Genomic DNA, 19,539 nt, shown 5'->3' on the forward strand with positions numbered 1-19,539 from the left:
TTGCATTCAATTGTATCATAATATCGGTACCAGCGTGGGTTAGTAATCCAGATAACGAAGGTGTTCCAACAATTCCTGTGTCTGCCCAAAATTCTTTGTGAATCAGCCTGGTTGCGTACAAAACACGTCAGCCAACACGACGTCCGATAGAGAGAAAAGATGGAATCTGGTTCAGATCCATCCGCCCATAATTTGTCCGGTAGCTTTCGATTTTCCACGTAGTTTCGTGGTAGCGACCGGAACATTGTCCTCCTGTGGCGATGGTTTCGCTGCTTGGCCACCCGGTTCCTTCTTCTTTTCCTCCTCTTTCTTCTTCTTCTCTTCTTCTTCCTTTTTCTTCTTCTCTTCCTCCTCCTTCTTCTTCTTCTCTTCCTCCTCCTTCTTTTTCTTCTCTTCATCGTCTACATTCTTATCGTCACCCTCCACCTTCTTTTCATCCCCTTTCTTCTTATCTTCACCCTCTTTTTTCGGCTGACTCGTTTCCGTTGGCTTCTTCGTGGCCGACGATTTTCCTTGGGGTGACTTCGTCGCGTCGTCCTCCCGTGGATCCTCCGGGATCGGCGACGGCGTTCGGACTTCCGGTTTGCCCTCCGTCGACGGCACCTTCTCAACCGTTTTGTCTTTGTCCATGCTGCCGCCGCTGGCCGATTTCAAAAGGCTCTTCTTCAATATTAACTTCGCCCGGACCGGTTCTCCTCCTTCCATTATGCTTACTCTCGTGGATCCTCCGCCGCCGCCACCTTCTTCCTTCGGGGCTTCTGTGAAAAGGAAAACAACGAATGCAATTGTTTAAGATGAATTCGCATGGATCTACTTTCTTGAAATAATTTGATGGATTCGTAGAGTGTAGGCAGAGGTTGATCAAGCAGTAACGTCAGAAGAGACCGAAACCACTGGAGCCCAAGGAAAACAGGTTTAGGTTAGGATCTCGACTACCATTATGAAGGGAATTGAAATAATTAACGGAATAGAAGACATGCTTCAATGTGTAATAGGTAAACTCTATTTAATGCTTTCGGGATTGCATCCTCGAAGAAGGAAGCTATCTTCCGAAATGTGTCCTCAAAAAATGGTATACCCAGAACATCAACCTTCCCCAATTTTTACGTAATCATTTCGTTGATTCTATTTAAGTTCTGCTAACGTCTCCGTTGCAATTACAAAAAAATTCGAAATAATTAACGAATTGGAGGACATAGTTTAACGTCTAATAGACGAACTCTTTCTAATACTTTCAAAATATTGTCCCCAAAGAAAGAGATCGTCTTCCAAACTGCATCTTCAAAAACTAGTGCCCAGAACATCAACCTTCCCCAATTTTTACGTAATCATTTCGTTGATTCTATTCAAGTTCTGCTAACGTCTCCGTTGCAATTACAAAAAGATTCGAAATAATTAACGAATTAGAGTACATAATGTAACGTGTAATCAACAAATTCTTTCTAGTACTTTCGAAATATAGTCCCCAAAGAAAAAGGTCATTTTCCAAAAAAACTAGATCCCAGGAGATCTACGTTCCCCGATTCTCTCCACAATCATTTCGTTTAATTCTATTGCTACCAAAGCACAGTCTACTAACTAACAATGTTTCGAGGATGAACATAGAGTCACCTGGATCTTCATCGGCGACCTTTGTGCGACTCATCATGAACTTAGCGTACGCGATCCTAGTGACAGGCGTCACCTCCGACAGATTCGGATTGTAATCGAGCAGACGAGTCGGATCCATCGATGCTAAATCCGAATTCGCTTGATGCTGTAGGTGTCTGCGTATGCTGCGCCGCGTTTGCTTTATCGACGCCTCGGTGGTGCTGCCAATCGGATCTTTAGCGAGCGTGTTCTTCCTCACCATGGCGTTCCAGTCCTTCTTCTTGCTGCCGCTGCTCTTACGGCCGATCGCCTTCGCGATTTGACTGAACACATCCTTCGGCTCGTTCTCGTTTTGGATCACCGCGTTCACGATACCTTCAACTATACCGATCTGGAAGTCCTTCTGGAGACGACGTTCCATCACTCGTCCCTTTTTCCCGGACACTGTGAGAAAATTAGTACCGAGTTCAGTTTCACGACGCCATTTTGGAATCTTCGAGGTCCGATCGACGATCGTTCGAAGATCGTGAAGAAAAAAAATAGGGTACACAGTACGTATTTTATTTAGTAAACATGTAATTCGTTTTCATTGAGTTAACGTGAATAATTTTTAACATTTAAGGTTTGGAATAAATGTAACACTTGCCATGAGAATAGAATTCCCTTTGTATCTGGGAAAATATTAACGATAAAATAATTCTTGAAAGTGTAGTCGTATAAAAGAATCGTATGGCAAAGGGTTAAGTTTCTTGGAACATGAAGTACACCGTTGAAAACTTACACGCAGCGTCCTGCTTGTCGACACTGGGCGTCTTCATTCCGTTCTGACGTAGTATGTCGATCAGCTCGTATCGCAGCGTGGAGATGTCCTGTCGAATCTCCATAACGTCGTCCTCTGTGATACCAAACTCGTCGCGTTTCCTTTGCTCCGCGGTCACGTAACGTCGGATCAGCAGTCTCATCACAGTCTCGTGTCTCGCCAACGCTTTTTCCCTCGATTTTTTCTGTTCAGTCCGAAACAATGTGTCAAATTCGACAGTTTTCGAAAAAATTGGTTCTTTACTCACCAATTATAGTTAAAGGATTTATTTGTATATTATCGATGGACCTTACAACATTGTCCAAAAGGATTAGGCACCCCATAAATACGAATATTTAATAAATATTATTTCAATGATTTTGTCGATATTTTGTTGGGCCACCCTTTGCCCTAATGATCTGCAATTTCTTTCTGACCTTTACTCTGTTCTTTTAAAGAAAGAATTTACTTGAGTTAATGGTCACACAGTTCACTTTTTTCTGGGATATTTCAAGAACCTTTGACCTTTAAAAATATGAACAAATTAACTTTCATCAAAGAATATTCAAATATAACTTTTAGGAAGAAGCACAAAATGTAAAATATGGACCACTTTATTGCTTTATGGCCCACTATAAACCTCGTCAACTATTTTCAAATTCCTTTCAACTACCCCCGATAAAGGATGATGAACAATAGGAAGGTTTAAAAAAATGAAAAACGCCTAATCATCCTGGTCAAGGCTATCTATTGACAGTGAACGTGTACGTACGATCAAAGATCTGGTTTGACGGCCGCTTTTGCTGCAACTGAGGAGTTTATTGAACGTCTTTCCGGTCGGTATCATATTGAAAGGTGGCGGCACCGTGTCGCCGTCTTCGAAGTAGCTCATCCACAGGTGACTTCTGGCGAACTTCCATTCGGTATCGGCTCTTTCCTAAATTCAAAATACTCGAATCAATTGAAAATTCACTGGTTCGCCGAGACCTGCGTCGAGATGGTCGTTGCACCGACTATGCTACCAGTCAACGTGTTGTTACGTTTAAAAACAGGGATTGAAAAAGTTATGGAACTTTTTAATAGGTTCTATTTAAAACATGGACCGTGGAAGTTTTTTAAAAAACATTCTCACATTACATGTTCCTATGAGAATAGATCAAACGAAAGTTCTTGAAAATAAAAATTTTAATTTGAATACAATTTATGAAGTGTAAGAATAAAAATTCTTCTAGAACAGATATTTTGTTCGTCGATATTAAAAAATGTTCTGAATCATTGTAACAAATACTGAATACTATTCAATTGATAGTAGCGCAACAATATTCTACTCTAAAATATCTGTTCCATGAGAACACTTTTTAAAGAAATTCCTAAAGGTAACATTTCTTTCTAGAAAAAATTCCCCGAAGCAGATATTTTCTTAAACGAAATATATAAGTTCGAACAGAATTTTTTTAGAAACGAAGGATAGCTGTTTATTTCGATCCCCGTTTAAATATGATTCTATACACCGCCGTACTGATATAATCTGGTAAGAATTGGACATCATAGCGATGAGCATGTTCAACAGGACGATAACGTTGATCACGGAGTAAGAACCGAACATCAGAAGCGCCCAGAATCTCGTGAAGCTTTTTATTCCTGTCAGATCGAACGACATCAGATCGATCATTCCGAAACTGGCCCAGAAGAGAGATTGCGACGTCTCGAATAAACTGAAATCATTCATTGGAAAATTGAATTTTAACTCCCAGTTTTTACCCCAAGTAGTTACTTTGGTTTCTAATAGATCGAACTGAGAAGTCGATGATTTCGATCGACAACTCTTCGAGCACTCGAACTTTCTCAGCAAAAATGGCGCGAAGAGAGCCAAAAATTTCTAGAAACCACGAAAACTATTTCACTTCGTACATTCTATTCGGACGTACTTAGCGAAACGTCTCCAAATCGAGCAAGCCTTTTCCTGATCATCGAAATTGGGGAGATCCGGGAAGTCCTTTATGTTGTAGCATTTCATCTTTTCCAGGTCCGCGTAGTACCACATCAGTTGGTTCATTCCTAAACAGAGTTCGCGATGGAACAAAGGTTCAAAACAGTTCCACTTTCCTCGAGATCGAGGTAAGTTATTAATAAGGGAGGGCCTTAACAGAAAAGTCTTGTGTAATGATTCTAAGCTAAAGTTAGGTTAGGTTGTACATAATTGTGTTAACGCACTTTGTGGTCCGGGATCCACTTTCCTCCACTAATATTCTATGTCGAAAAATACCACGAACATTAAAATTCTAGTTATGTGAAAAAAACACCGATGACCTTGATAACTCCGAAAGAAATGACCTTGGGAAAAAATATTCTTGCCAGACATTGGTCCATTGACACCATGCACATCACGTAACAACTATTTTTTGCATCACAATAACCTGAAGAAATATTTAGGTGGCCTTACTTAACTCTTTGAGGCACACGATTTTAAAGAAAATAAAAATCCTAATTGCACAGAATGTTTTTTACTACAAAAAAAATTATATAAAAATAGAACATTAAACTTGTATGACTATGAGTAACTTCAACTTTTCGAGGTGGGTTAAAATATATCCTACCGTGCATAAAAAGCTAAGGAAAAGGTGGGACAGTTTTTAGACCCTAAAGAGTTAATCGAACAACTCTGTACAAGGGATTGAAAGAAATATATTCAAATAAGAATCTCTGCCTCGAAGAGTTAACTGATTCGAAATATGATGCTCGATCGATCTCTAAAGCGTCAAGTGGTCCCGGTGGTAAGTTCGAAAGAAAGTTCCCCGGTAAATAATCAATGCCACGGTCTAATAAGACGGAGGAGTATTTTTTGTCCGGTGACCGAGAGTGGCCGCGTCTCGTGGGCCGCGAAACGGTCGCATAGACTTTGCGGTCACTCGTGAATAAATAAACATTGCCGGGATACACTCACCGCAGCCGAAGGCGAACAGCACAAGCGTGTAGATGAAGAAGAACTTGATAATGTCTATTATCATTCGCCCAAGGGAAATTTGTAGTGGCCCAAGGTGAGGGTTCACGCTGAATATATGGACGAGCTTCAGAAAGCTGCGAGAATACCGATCGGTTACACGAATACAATCGATTCGAGGAAATTAATAAGAATAATTTTAATCGTTAACATCGAACGTTTTCTGCCCGTGGAAGAATGAAAATTGTAATGAAAATTTACCTGAAGATCATTCCAGCAGCGAACGCTCCTTCGGAAAGCAGCATGGGATCGAAGGCGTGCCATTGATCTCTGGGGTACCAAGGATCCATGCCGTTCCAGTATTCCCTCTGTCGACGGAAATATTCGTAACGATAACAGACACAAAACTCATCTTACAGAAATCGCTGTATTTACGAGTGTGAAACGAAAAACAGTTCACAGAACTTTGTGCAAGGTGTAAGAATTCTGCAAAGTTCCATCGTACGCCATAAGGTATGAGTTATGGCTTCGAAATAAAGGCCGTGCGACGTCACAGTACCTCTATACAGCTTATACGCTGCGTGGAATAACAGTAAAAGTAGCTTAAAATTTTCAATTCTTATGTATTGTGATTAAATATTAATTGTGTTATTATTCTGTTATTAATATAAAAACTAATAGGACGTGTGCACACCTTGCGAAGATTGCTATGGTGTGTTTCGCCCTCCGCTAGCTTCCAAGTACAGTACTGGAGAAATGTTTTCGGAGAAAAACCGTTTCCTGTATTATTTAAATTAAGGATACTACTGACGTTACATTAAATAATCAACGTCTGTCTTGTGTAATTGTTGTTTTTTTAGGTCGACCATACTCGATATATTTTCTAAATGTTCTCCTCGAATAAATGATTTATTTGAATCGTCTGTGACATTTTCTTTGAAAATTTTTCCTGAACTTTTACCTCGTCCATCCAGGAATGGATAAAATAAAGATATAATATAATGTCCTTGTGGAGTTCTTGTTTCAGATTACAACTTATGGTTGTGCATGAAACGTCCGAATACTTTTGTCTAGCTATAAACTTATTTTATATTTTGTGACAGGTAGGTGGCTCCGTGTAATTTTGATAAAAGCTTGCGTGGAAATAATAGTAAACACTCTGGGAGGGCAGAACTTTAGTAACATCGCCATAATAACAAATACAACGAAAAATGTCTGAATTCATTTGTCCTATACTGTACGTCATATAAACTTCAAAGGCTCTTGGTAACCCTGGCCTGTATCCAAAACAGAAAAACTAATTGAAGAACGTACTTGTACTACGATAAAAGCGGTGAGCCTCAACATGATCCATATGACGTAGAACACGTTCTGAATGAAGTCGACGATATTCCATAGATCCGATATATAGTCTAACAGTCCATCCGACCATAACGATCTCATTTCGCCCATCACCAAACCTGGAACAACCACCCCGTTAACCGTCTTATCGATCCTGACAATATTACCGACACCATTCATAAATATCGTAAAAAGAAAGTCTGCATTTCCGAAAAGATGCACCCTCAAATGTTCATGGAACTTGGTAAAATCATTCCACAATACATATTCCCAAATAAATTTTAAATATACTTGCATTCCCCATAAAATTGTAAAAGAACAATTAAATTAATGTGTTTTTTAATTTATTTAAAATTCAAGTTCTTGCTGAGACACACCCTTTACAATCCAAAGCAACGAGAAAAAAATAATGTATTCTTTCGTTCGTAAATCCGATAGTCAGTGAGGGTTGTTTACTGATTACGTAGATGATGACGCCGCTCTCGACGAAGCCGGGGATGCAGCCCCGTTCCCGTCTCTTCCAGCCGGCCAAGATCTCGTGCATCCACGCATTCCCGAATAACTCGATTACCAGGTACTCGATGCGTTGCGACGCCATCCCGAGCAGCACTATCGGGAAATTTTAATCCGTTCGAGTCTCATTGCGCGTGTATATAATGCAATTGCTTAACGGCTAATCCGTTTACCCACTACACGGATCGGGGAGGATGAAATCTTGCGAAAAGTTAAGGGGAAGTTTCGCGATCGATCGGCAACCAGGAAGGTTTATTCGTCGTTTCGTATATCAACATGAATTGGGCAAGTCCTTCGTGGATTATACAGGAAAAAAGGAAAATTTTACGCTTTCTTAGCTAGTGCCTTGACCAACTAATCAGAACCTCCATTCCCAAGGTGATATCTCGAAGTTGGGTAAATTTTCTGTCATTTAAGATGCAAATTGTAGGACAGAGAAAAATTTGTGGTTTGCCACGTAGGCCTTCGGTATTTGTGAAAATGAAGAATTAAGGTTTGTGAGTGGTCTGAAATGAGGAATAAAAATTTGTGGGTTGTTTTGAAATTAGGAAGAATGATTCGTGAGTGTTTCGATGTGAAGAATAAATATTTGTTAGTGTTCTGTAATGAAGAACATTTTCTGAAATGAAGACCAAAGATTCGTGAGTGTTCTGAAGTAAAGAATAGAGATTTATGAGTATTCTGAAATGAATAATAAAGATTTATTAGTGTTCTGAAATGAAGAACATGTTCTGGAATGAAGAATAAACATTTTTATAAGTGTTCCAAAATGAAGATTTATGAACAAAGATTTATGAGTGTTCTGAAATGAAGAACAAAGATTTATGAGTATTCTGAAATGAATAATAAAGATTTATGAGTGTTCTGAAATAAAGAATAAAGATTTTTTAGGCGTTCTGAAGTGAAGAACAAAGATTTATAAATATTCTAAAATGAAGAACATGTTCTGAAATGAAGAAGAAAAAATTTCATAATTCTTCTGGAATAAAGAACAAAGATTTATGAGTGTTCTGAAATGAATACCGAAAATTCGTGGGTGTTCTAAAAGGAAGAATAAAGATAGGAATTCTCCTATGTATGTGTAATTGATATAATCCAGGCGAAGATGGCTCCTGCGCTTTTGATCTTAAGAAATAAACCTTTCTGTTTAGCTGACACAAAATCAATGTAAATGACGGCCATCTTGAGTCTACGAGACCACCATACCTTCGCAAGATCTCGAGAAAATCACTTTTAGAGGAACTTAGGTACATAAACTTGCTTACTAAGGAAGAACGCGTACGAAGATGAATGACAGATGAACTTGACGAACGGCTTCTTCATGAACAGCCCCATCGGTGAGGTGGGCGACACCATGTAAATCGAGCTGTACACTGGGAACATGGCGCCGAGTTTCCCGACCTCGATGAACTGCCCGATCATGCTCTTCCGCCTGAAGCCCGGTAAACCGTCGTACCAGATCGCTGCCAGCAGTTGTTGCACGTTCGGATGGGCCACGAACTTGTACAGAAAAAAAATGTTGTGAAGGATTTAGAATCGATGAACGAAATACGTCGATGATTTTAACATTACAGTGCCCACGTAACACATGACGCCTTAAAGACGACTTAAAGACGCCTTAGACCTAAAATAGCCGTAAAATGGACGTCTCCAAGGCGTTATGTTACAGCAAAACATTTTTTATTATTACAATCAGAAATGCTACGACGAATATGTTGTAATATTCAATATTGCGATGCTGCAGAACGATCAGAATGCTGCAACGACCGAGGTTTTAGAACGAATTACAGTAAATCCTCGATAAGTGTATGAAGGTTACTCGGCACTCGCAAGGAGAGGTCCCCAAGTGTAACATTGACTTTTTAATGATATTCGTTTCAGCCGTATATGGCCATTACTTTATGAAATATTTCATGTTCAGTGTCGAGAAGCCTTCGAGCACTCATCAATGATTTACTGTATTTCGTTGCAGCATACCCCACTATATATGTACCATAATGTAGGAAAGTAGTGATCACGTTTTATTCTATTAATGATACGTTGTAAAAGCGAATAATTAACAGTAATTGATTTTTTTTATTTACAACGTTACAAACTGTAAGAAACGTGCAAAGTCTTACCTGTTTCTGTTTATACTTGATCGCAAGCTTGAGTCGGTCCAGGGTTTGTCGTTCGCCGGGCTCCCAGTTGTCGCCGTGTGGATTGTAATTCAGCATTATCTCCAGTTCCAGGGACGTGCGCGCGTGATCCAGCAGGGACGTAGCGAATGTCTGTGTCTGCTCTCGCATCTCCTATGAACAAACAACAGCGTCGAGACATCTATACTGTGTGACACCTATTATGATCTTCCGATATGATCTATAACGAGAAAGAGACCCACTTCAAAGTCGAGCCTTGGCCAGTTAGTCGCAAAAGTATTCAGCCACCTTAAGGTGCGTATCCATTTGTTGCATATCCTCGTATCGTATCACCGTTGCGTATCATCGTATCGTATCACCGTACGCAACGATGCAACGATTGCCAATCCACATTGATACACAACGGTGATACGATACGACGATTCGCAACAAGTGGATACGCACCTTAAGACGTTAGGAAAACGTGGAATTGTAGGCTTGCAAATAAAACCTATTTTTAATACACATTTATTGTGAAATAAACGTACATTTTTATATAGTTTTTTATTTGCAAACCTACAATTCCACGGAAAATTCGCTTAATGCCTAAGGTAGCCGAGTACTTTTCTAAACAACTGTGTTACACGCGTCTCTATTGGGTCGAGTCGTAAGTAACTGAAGATTAAGTCGGTCTAATTGTTTATAGGAGAATAGTGGTGTTTTATGTATTACATTGTACTCGAAACGGAACTCCTGCTCCATTTTACTCAATCGCCGTAGCTCCCAGGATAGCTCGAAGGCAGTCAAGAGCGGGTCCCTCGAGGACAGAGCGATCAAAGATGGCGACGTGAGCGCTCGGTACGCGTTTATGCGAGCCTGCGAGTGCCTCAGGGAGTCCTGTTCGCTGGACGTCACGCACTCGTCGCAACCACATCTAAAACGGATACACGATCACATAACATAACGAAAGTCTACGGATATTCAAAGTGAAGTATCAAATTTTCATGTTTTCAACGATATTGGAAACTGAAAAAAACGATCTGTTTGGAAATGCAACAATGTTGAATGTTTTTATTTCTTTAGGAAATACAACCATGTTGCAAACCGAGAACAGAATCGCTATAACATTTTTGATTGAAGTACCTATTTTCTTTTTGTATTTTTGAGGAATGAAACTCGGTTTTTTTCGTATTTTTAACAACGTTGTGAACCGAAAACAGAATCATTGCAAAATTTCGATTCAAGTAACTATTCCTTCGTGTTTTAACAATGTTGCAAAACGGGAACAGAATCCCGTACAAATTCTGTTTCGAGTTGCTGGTTTTTCAGGTTGTCAACGATGTGGCATACCGAAAATAGAATTTGTCAAAACATTTATTTGAGCAACCTGTATTTTGGTATTCTTAACAATGTTGCAACCCGAGAAAATGATATTACGAGAATGCAACATGTGATTTCTCTTTGTAGTCACACAATAAAGGAGGGTAGATTATTCACGGTAAAGAAATATAACTATAAATACAGTGGAGACAGTAATAAAGCCATGATTTCAACGACGCAAATGAAATATTACAGTTGATGGTGCAAGCTCCAATTCTCGATCAGGAATACACAGAATTTTTAATAAAATCCGTCACGTGCACCTTACACCCAGGCACGTTTTAATATAACTACGTGCCAGTTTTTCAATAACATAATTAGTACCCTTAATCGAATAACCACGGTATAAGTGACAGCACGAGTATTGACACGAAGCCAAATAACTTGTAATAACCGGTCGAGTTCGATTTAGAGTTTTCCACTTAACACCGTTTTAGACAACCGTCGGTTAGCACGCGTAAGGACATTCGATAAAATTAAATTTGTTTCAAATTTTGAATTACAAAAAACAGTTTTTAAGATTTAAGATTCAATCTTTAAATTATTAATAACTTGTGTTTTTAGATGTATGTCCCGTACTAAGTATTTACCATTAATATTAATCTATCGCACGCCATTCACCGAGTTAAAGTCAATGATTGCCAAATTAAATTTTATTACGATTCAGCAACATTTCTATTGCTACTTGTAATTCGGTAGAATCATGGGCGTAGCCAGGTTATCAGTTAGGGAGGGGCAAAAATATTAACACATCGACTGCCACAGTGAAAAAGGCTGTACGTAGCCAGACACACTTTATTTCGTTTTTAAAGTCATAAATCCTTGAAAATGTATTTGTTTTGTTAATAGAAGCTGTTAGTCGTGTTTCAAATTATACTGCAATATTAAATGTTACGCAAAAATTTTATAATTCTGGGAAGTGAGGAGGGGCAAAATCCACTTTTTTTCGTTGGCTACGCCAATGCTTTCGATGAATTATTGTTCGATGAATTGTACCTGGCGTCATGAGGAGTCGGAAGAGTTGCACCACGATCGAGAAGTATTTTCAGGATTTCGTAATTGTTCTTGTGCGCGGCCAAAATCAACGGTGTTATGTCGGGGGTGAAGTTCGACGATGACCTGTCGACAGCTTCCCAGCTCTGGAAAAAATATCACAATGCTACGTGTACCAATGGATAATGGTAATTTACTCATTGGTAGACGTGATATGTTCTGGAATGTTTGTAACAAAGGTTAGGTCCAAGATAGGTACTGATATAAAAAATATTTCCTATTGGGTTCTTTTGGTCAGATTTGACATAAAACCAGAAGAGATAGATGAAAACTTCCAATGGTCGAGGTTTGCGGTTTTTATGTAGAATAATATACTGCTAACAAATTGTCCAAAATATAATTTGTTTATAACAAAAAAATTTCGGATCGAAACTTCGAGGGGTGGTTTCGCCCCTTAAAGTCGTACCTCAGCCGATAAAAAAAAAAATACGTATCCCTTATTTTCGATTGCTTAACAGACATACGAAGTTTCATCAAAATCGGAGGGGGACACTTCCGTGCCTTCCCTTGTAAGTCTTAAGTGAAAAAATTTTATTCTATATTTTGTTTTTATTTTTTTCATAAGGAATCACCTCGTACCTTGTACATATTATTCGGCCTCGCCTTGTATATATAAAAACAAAACTATTAAAAGTTTCGAAAGGAAATGTTGTACACTCTCAGTAAGTGTAGTAATAAATAAACAACAATTCTTTTACGTTGAACATTTCGATCATAACATAACATTCAGTTATCACTGAAAAACAAATTCCCAGAAAGTGACAATTTCTCATTATAAGATGGGAGTCTAGGCTACCACAGAGCTTTCGGTAATGTTTTGCGAGCCACTGGTACAATGTTAACGTGAATTGTCGACCGATTTCGAAAGGGATATTCTACCACCTATGGATGGAACTTGTTGAACTCACGTAAGGTTGTCCCGCCGCATGATTCTTCTCCTCCCATTCCAGGAGGATCTCCACAGCCTCCACGTACTCCTCCTTTATGGCGTGTAAGAGAGCATCCTGAGGGAAGAGAAGGAGAAATTATGTCCGTTGCGCGGTGTGCTTTTAAACGCGCTGTCCCCAACGGAGAGGACGCTTTATCGTGAATCTACGCCTCGCTACGCCTCCATTTTAGCAGAAAAAAAGAACACATACTGCGTGGGCGAAAATTCGTGGTACAAATCGGAGTCAGAAAAATAGTACAGTTCGAAATAAAACGAAAATCAAGAATAACGAAATTGCGTTAGAGGCATTGTTTTGGAGAAAATGAAATTGGAAAATTAATCTGAAACCGCATGTAATCGTACCGTGGTATTAAGTAGAAATGGAATGCAATGCACAGACGTGACAGCGAAGTTCCGCATGCACGCGTATCCAAAAGATTTTCAAATTCGATTATCTCGAATATGGCAGCCCAAAATGTAATTTTGTGATTCTTGTTTTTCGTTTCATTTTCAGCCGTACCATCTTCTTGATCTCATCTGAACCACGAATTTTGGCCCGTCCTGTATACATTTACATATTGAAAGCGAAGGAACGCGGTTCTAGCACGAAACGATCGCAACAAAATTGCTTCTATCACCTGGCTGTGCTATTATTTAATTTTTAATCCACATCTTCCGATATGCGACCAGTAATCGCTGAATACATTCTTAATGTTCATTTTTGCAAAATTGTGCGATAAAAAGTCAGGATTCGCATAAACATCCTCAGTATAGTCAATTAGGTTGCTACTAATTCCCTGACACGCATTCGGATGCACACGTCTTTGTTTATTGCTAGTTTAAGATCGTAATACTTGTTTAATTTCGATATTAAACAATTATTATTACCTTGACTTGGATACCCAAGTCAAGAAGCAGCTTGATCAAATCGATGTTCTCGTTCTCGATGGCGGCGATCAGCGCTGATCTGTTCAGCGGATCCACGCAATCGATATTGAGCAGCTCTGGATGGTCCTTGTTCTCTTCCAATAACCTGTCCGACAGTGTTACTTGATTACATTTTAAAACAATTGATTCGCGCAGTTTTTATTTGCCGTATATTAAATCGGTTTGATAAAGCAGCATTATTTAATATTTTTTTGTAACTGTTCAGATAACCAATTAATATTCCTGGTTTGTAATTAGCAAATCGGAACATGAGCTGAGTACATAACAATAATAAATCATTAGACTGACAATGAAACTGTACTGAAGTGTATAGTCTGACCATGCACAGCTGATGGTTAAAGAATTTAATAAAACAGAACGGTGAAGTGAAACGACAGTTATACAGTAAAGTCGCGATTACTGTCTACTAGATAAATACCCGTTAGGTATGCCCCTCGATGTAACGCAAATTTTTTAATGAGATACAGCACAGTTATAGAACGTGGAATTCTGAAGACAGTAATATTTATTTCAGGCGCATTAATTGATGAGATATTTAATGTTCCAGTTGTAGTCTATATTATACAGGGTGCTTTCGAACCGGAGGTACAACCCGAAAAAAATGTAATTTCACATCTAAAAATAAATCGAAGATATAGAATCAAATTTTCCCGTACGATGCTTCAAAGTCAAAGGTCATTTCAAGATCACGTCATTAACACCTCTGAATGCGTTTTAATGTCGACTACAACATGTAAAGGAAACAATGTATGTACATTTATACGCAAGGAAAAACATTGGCACAAAAACATTCTTCGCAGCGTATTCGTCCCTTGACACCATTCAAATTGCATGCAAACATATTTTTTATACAATCACAACTGCAGGAGATATTTAGTTATATAGAGACCTTATAATTTTCTTATCACTCCCCTCCTTAAGCGTTTCACAAAAATAGCATCTATAGAGACATAGCCTTAAAACTCGTACGATTCTTTCTAACAAACCATTTACAAATTTCAACATCTCTCAAAGCCTCTCAAAAGTCGTACGGTTCTATTCTGACATTTTTCCAAAATGAAATGATAAAAATACGAAAAAAATTTTAAGGGAGTGGAAAAGAAGATGGAGAGGAAGAATTCGAGTGATTCATCCAGGGCAGAGAGAGGATCGATTCTCTGGCGCAACGGCGGTCTCTCCGTCGTCCCGCGATCACGGTGACGATTTATCATCGTGCTTGGCTGGTCGGATTACCTTTTGACAGTGGCACAATCACCTCGTTCCGCGCTGAGCAGGAAGTGCTTCTCAACTGGGCCGAGACAGTAGTCCTGGGGCGGCGTTAACGATTGCATCGACGCGGCCCTTGTCTCGTTCGCGAGGAGATTCTGCTGCGACTCGGACGGATTCATTGTGTGTTGTTGTTCACACGCCCAGCTTGAACCTTCCTATCGACGGGCCCCGTTGACGACTTGGCTCATCGGGATCTGGTAGTAACACCTACGCACACCGAACAATTCCCAGTGATGTTTAGCGACCTTCGAGCAGTCGACGCGTGGGACGATCGTCCGCTATTGTTCTTGGGGGAGGTCGGCTGAAAAGTTGGCCGTCGTTTTTCACTCGAAAATTTCAATTCCACTGTCTTAACCATTTAACCCCTTGCCTTATAACATCGAGTCAGACACGTGATGACGATTTCAAAGTGGATTTAATAAACATTCAGTTTCTTTGAGTCGAAGTGAAATTCTGTTTCGTTGGTATTAACATTTAAGATTTAGAGTAAATGTTACACTTGCCCTGAAGATAAAATTTCTTTGGTATCGGGGAAATTATTAACGATATAGTAATGCTTGAAAGTACAGTCGTCAGGGAAATTGTAAGGCAAGGGGTTAAGGTGGCTCACGCAAATTTTTAATAATTGGATTTTTGGAGCACCATTTCGGATTTTGTTCAAAGGATATGTTGTAGTCTTTAGTGATATATAAACGTATCTTGAAGGATTTTTGAAAATTTTAAAAATTGTTGATTTTACAGCTGTTTGAAATTTAGGGTCAAAAAATCGTCTTTTTTCAATAAATCGTAACTATTGAACTAACAAACTGTTTCAAATTAACTTTACAGGTACTTACGTTGGAGGCATAAGTGTACCACATAAAAATTATTTCAGTTAAAAAAAAATTTTTTTTAACCGTCTATTTTGCAATTGTTTTAAATAAATGTCCTGTTTTTATACCGGGGAACTATTTAAATATTCGTAAAAAAATGAGGATATAGCTTTATTTGCCCTGTTTATGGACATAAAATTAATTGTGGACTGACGTATAATTTCATAAATTTAGTTGAAAATTTAACAAAACATTCTTAAAAGCTTCAACTTTCGTATGCTACCAAAAAATGGCAATAAAGTAGCAAAATAATTTAAGTCCCTTGGTCGAAGAATCACAAACAAACATTAATCGACATATCAGGTTTTTTAATTCTTTCTTTTTACGAAGAATATTAAGTTTGGGGGGTTAAAGTGGATTACTCATTGTAATACAAGATTTAGTTCGGACGTAGACTACAGGATTTCCTTGTGAATGATCCGAAGCTAATCTCCGCTAGCGGGACAAGCGTTGGTATCTATCGATTGTCCGGTATCCATAATTCGATATCGAAACTGACACTTAATCGGAACACCGCGATTAACACAGTTCTTTAGGTATTAGTTTTTCTGGGTTAGAGGAACACGGGTTTCAAGCACCCTGCCATGCGTTGGACGTATTAAACGGAACGGAGAGTCCAGTAGCGTGGGTCGACCATGCGTGAGACATACCACGAAATCGTAAATTCTTACCGCGAACAACTGTCCCTTTAAAACGATGACTGGAAAATAGTGATGAGCGATATTTATCGATAACTATATATATCGATATTTCGCTATTTTTTCATCGATATTTTAGAAACTAATAATTACAGATACCGATAATTTTTGAAAGAAATAAATACAACGAGCAATTGCAACGTCAATCCCATCTGAGAGATTCTTTTCTCAAGCTGCATTAATTTTTACCGAAAAGAGAAACCGTTTATCTATACAACGGTGCCAACAATTATTATTGTTAACCTGCTTGTCTTTCGAAGATTGAAATTTATAAGTCCTAATAACAAATAAATATCATTTGAAAAGTGAATTACTCGTTTTCGTTTCAACACTTTGAATCTTAATTTAAATAAAATAATATCTTAATACTATGCAAAAACTTTTATTTTAGAAAATTTTTTTTGATCCAAAAGGATATTCTCGTAGCACGTGGAAAATGGTAATTGTTAGATTATCGTACATAAGATTAAATGATCAACAAATGTCACTTTCCATATTAGCTTGGTGTCGTCTTCTCACCAACGTCCATTCTATCAATCTTTAATTAACGAAGTAGATAATTTAATTTTTAATAATCGGTATAAATGAACAACGATATCTCCCGTCCTTATCGTGTACGTGAAACATTTTTTACAACGATCACAATAACCCGTTTGATTGCATAGTTTCCGTCGGTGCAAATGGCCCGCAGATTAAGTTCCAATCCCACGACTCACCCCGTATAGTGCTTCCATTCGTCCCCAATTGTCCCGGTGGTATCTTATCTACCTCCAACCTGTCGATGAGCCTACCTGCACGGTGATGTTTTGCAAGACTCGAATACTATTCCGATCGGTTGTCACGGTAAAGTTCCAATGTGTTAATTACGACAGTGAACAAAATAACGGGGCACATCGGGAATAAATCAAATACAACAACAACACCAGCGTCTATATATCCTTCGGATTAACTGAGAAACATCAAATAATCTTGTTGACTGTAGAAACTTGCTTCCGTAAACAAATCACGCGTCGAGAAGTGAATTGAAACACCCTGTACATTCTTTGGTGTATCCTTGGTGAAAACTTTGCACTTCTACAGATATCATCCGCAGCTCGTTATATTTGTCTTCGCATCTATCATCTGTATAACGCTGATATAGGAAATTAACTTGAAATTTGACAAATCACGGATTCATTACGAGCGCATGTAAGATAGTCCTCTTTATTGTACGTGGATTTGCAAAGATAGAGGACTCTCCCCACTGGACCTGATGAAAACTCAGAAATAGTCGAATCTTGGAAGGCAAAGGTATTCGAATCTTGAGAAGCAAAGGTATTCGAATCTATTAGGACAAAGCTGTTCGAATCTTGAGAGGCAAATATTTTCGAATATTGTGGGACAAAGATATTCGGATCTTGAGGGGCAAAGAGTTTCGAATATTGTGGGACAAAGATATTCGAATCGTGAAAGGCAAAGGTATTCGAATCTTGAGAGGCAAAGGTATTCGAATCTATTGGGACAAAGCTATTCGAATCTTGAGAGGCAAGGATTTTCGAATATTGCGGGACAAAGATATTTGAATCTTGGAGGGCAAAGGTATTCGAATCTTGAGAGGCAAAGGTATTCGAATCTATTGGGACAAAGCTATTCGAATCTTGAGAGGCAAAGATTTTCGAATATTGTGGGACAAAGATATTCGAATCTTGAAAGGCAAAGAGTTTCGAATATTGTGGGACAAAGATATTAGAATCTTGGAGGGCAAAGGTATTCGAATCTATTGGGACAAAGCTATTCGAATTTTGGGAGACAAAGGTATTCGAATCCCGCGAAGCAGGGACATTTGAATCCTGTGAGGGAAAGTTATTCAACTCTTTCAAGGCAGAGATATTTGAATCTTGTAAAGCAAAGATATTCAAACCATGCGAGGCACCAACAGTGCCAAACAGTTCCTAATACCCGAGTATCTGTTGTAATTCAGAGTCTGTCCTATACAATTATTCAAACCCCGAAGCTTGCCCTACACTTTCAAGTAAATAACCTTGTTAAAATCGGTATTGAGGACCGAAGAAAGAATTTCAATCGGAACCGAACAACAAAAAACCCCCTCCCCTCCTCCCACTCCATCACTTAAGGATCACTAGGAGACATCGTGTAATCACTACGAAATACAGTGTACCTGGCAATCGGTGTCGATCAACGGGAACCCATGGCGTACACCTGGACGGTCTCCCTCCGAGGATGTCGAACGGTCCCGAGCCTGTTTTCAGAGCAGAGTTTCTCCTCGGTCTGCCGGTCCGTGGAAGCCGAGCGAGCGAACGACACCGAATAAACGGAAAGAAAAGCCGTGTCCGTGCCGCGGACAGCTCTACATAGTTCAGGGAAACCTTAGTACGTCGGTCAGCTGGGGCATTGGATTAAGCACAAACACGTGGGTCGCATATCGAAACGAACCAGCCATGGACTGGGCTGGACTGGGCTGGGCTACTGCCCTGTCACGACATCATCATCGTCATCGCATTGCGTATCCACGTGCACCACGATATACGTGGAAACTAGTATCGTTCATAAATATAGGGACACCTGGTCTGTATGGAGAGAATATGATGTTTCGTAAAAATGATTGTATTTTAGGGCAACGTTTGTTACTTCATATAGTAACATAAGGCGTTGTCCGTTGACCTTTAACCCTCAGAAACCACACACATACGTACGTAAACACCACACTAGTGGAAATTGGGATTTTGAATGTTTGAGGACTTGAAGAGAATAAAAGATAAATGAACTCGTAACATATTTTTCTGGGTAAACCGATCTAGAGGGAAAATGTGGTCTTTCTAACCCCCTAGAGAGGAAAATATTGTATTTCAACCCCTTCCCTACAGGAGAAAAGTAATATTATGAAATTTACTTTACGATAAATTTTGCATTGAATCAACCTGGCTACGCCCATGAGGTAAAATTTCCTTAAAATCTCAATGGTAATAATTGCAAAAATGAAATTAACTTTTTAACCTGTGAGAGAATTTGTTGTACAAAGAAATGATAAATTTCAAAACAAACAAAACTACGTACTCGCTGGTACAAATTCGCACAGGTGCATTATCTGAA

General features: G+C 39.0%; 1 protein-coding gene across 1 annotated transcript; it reads right to left on the minus strand.

Moving 5' to 3' along the window:
• Nucleotides 1–80: 80 nt before the first annotated feature.
• LOC107188829 (transient receptor potential protein) lies at nt 81–14,998 on the minus strand. Its single transcript, XM_015577196.1, has 17 exons — nt 14,844–14,998; nt 13,551–13,695; nt 12,643–12,738; nt 11,678–11,820; nt 10,034–10,235; nt 9,305–9,475; nt 8,450–8,684; nt 7,128–7,280; nt 6,645–6,790; nt 5,592–5,698; nt 5,334–5,467; nt 4,318–4,447; nt 3,909–4,104; nt 3,162–3,326; nt 2,372–2,594; nt 1,612–2,034; nt 81–758 (listed from the first exon to the last, which is right to left on the minus strand). Exons 1-17 carry the CDS (start codon nt 14,996–14,998, stop codon nt 172–174), a joined length of 3,411 nt encoding a protein of 1,136 aa, XP_015432682.1. The 3' UTR covers nt 81–171.
• Between the last annotated feature and the right edge of the window lie 4,541 nt (nt 14,999–19,539).

Source organism: Dufourea novaeangliae, unplaced genomic scaffold, assembly GCF_001272555.1.
Source record: "Dufourea novaeangliae isolate 0120121106 unplaced genomic scaffold, ASM127255v1 scaffold141, whole genome shotgun sequence".
Taxonomy (NCBI): Eukaryota; Metazoa; Arthropoda; class Insecta; order Hymenoptera; family Halictidae; genus Dufourea; species Dufourea novaeangliae.

Bases quoted from the DNA above. Each gene is read 5' to 3' on its own strand.
- LOC107188829 (XM_015577196.1), bottom strand. From the start codon at position 14,998: ATGAATCCGTCCGAGTCGCAGCAGAATCTCCTCGCGAACGAGACAAGG. The intron at 5,468-5,591 runs GTAAATTTTCAT...GTATTCTCGCAG, and splicing joins GCTGCTGGAATGATCTTCAG to CTTTCTGAAGCTCGTCCATA. The intron at 4,448-5,333 runs GTGAGTGTATCC...AACTCTGTTTAG, and splicing joins GCTGTTCGCCTTCGGCTGCG to GAATGAACCAACTGATGTGG.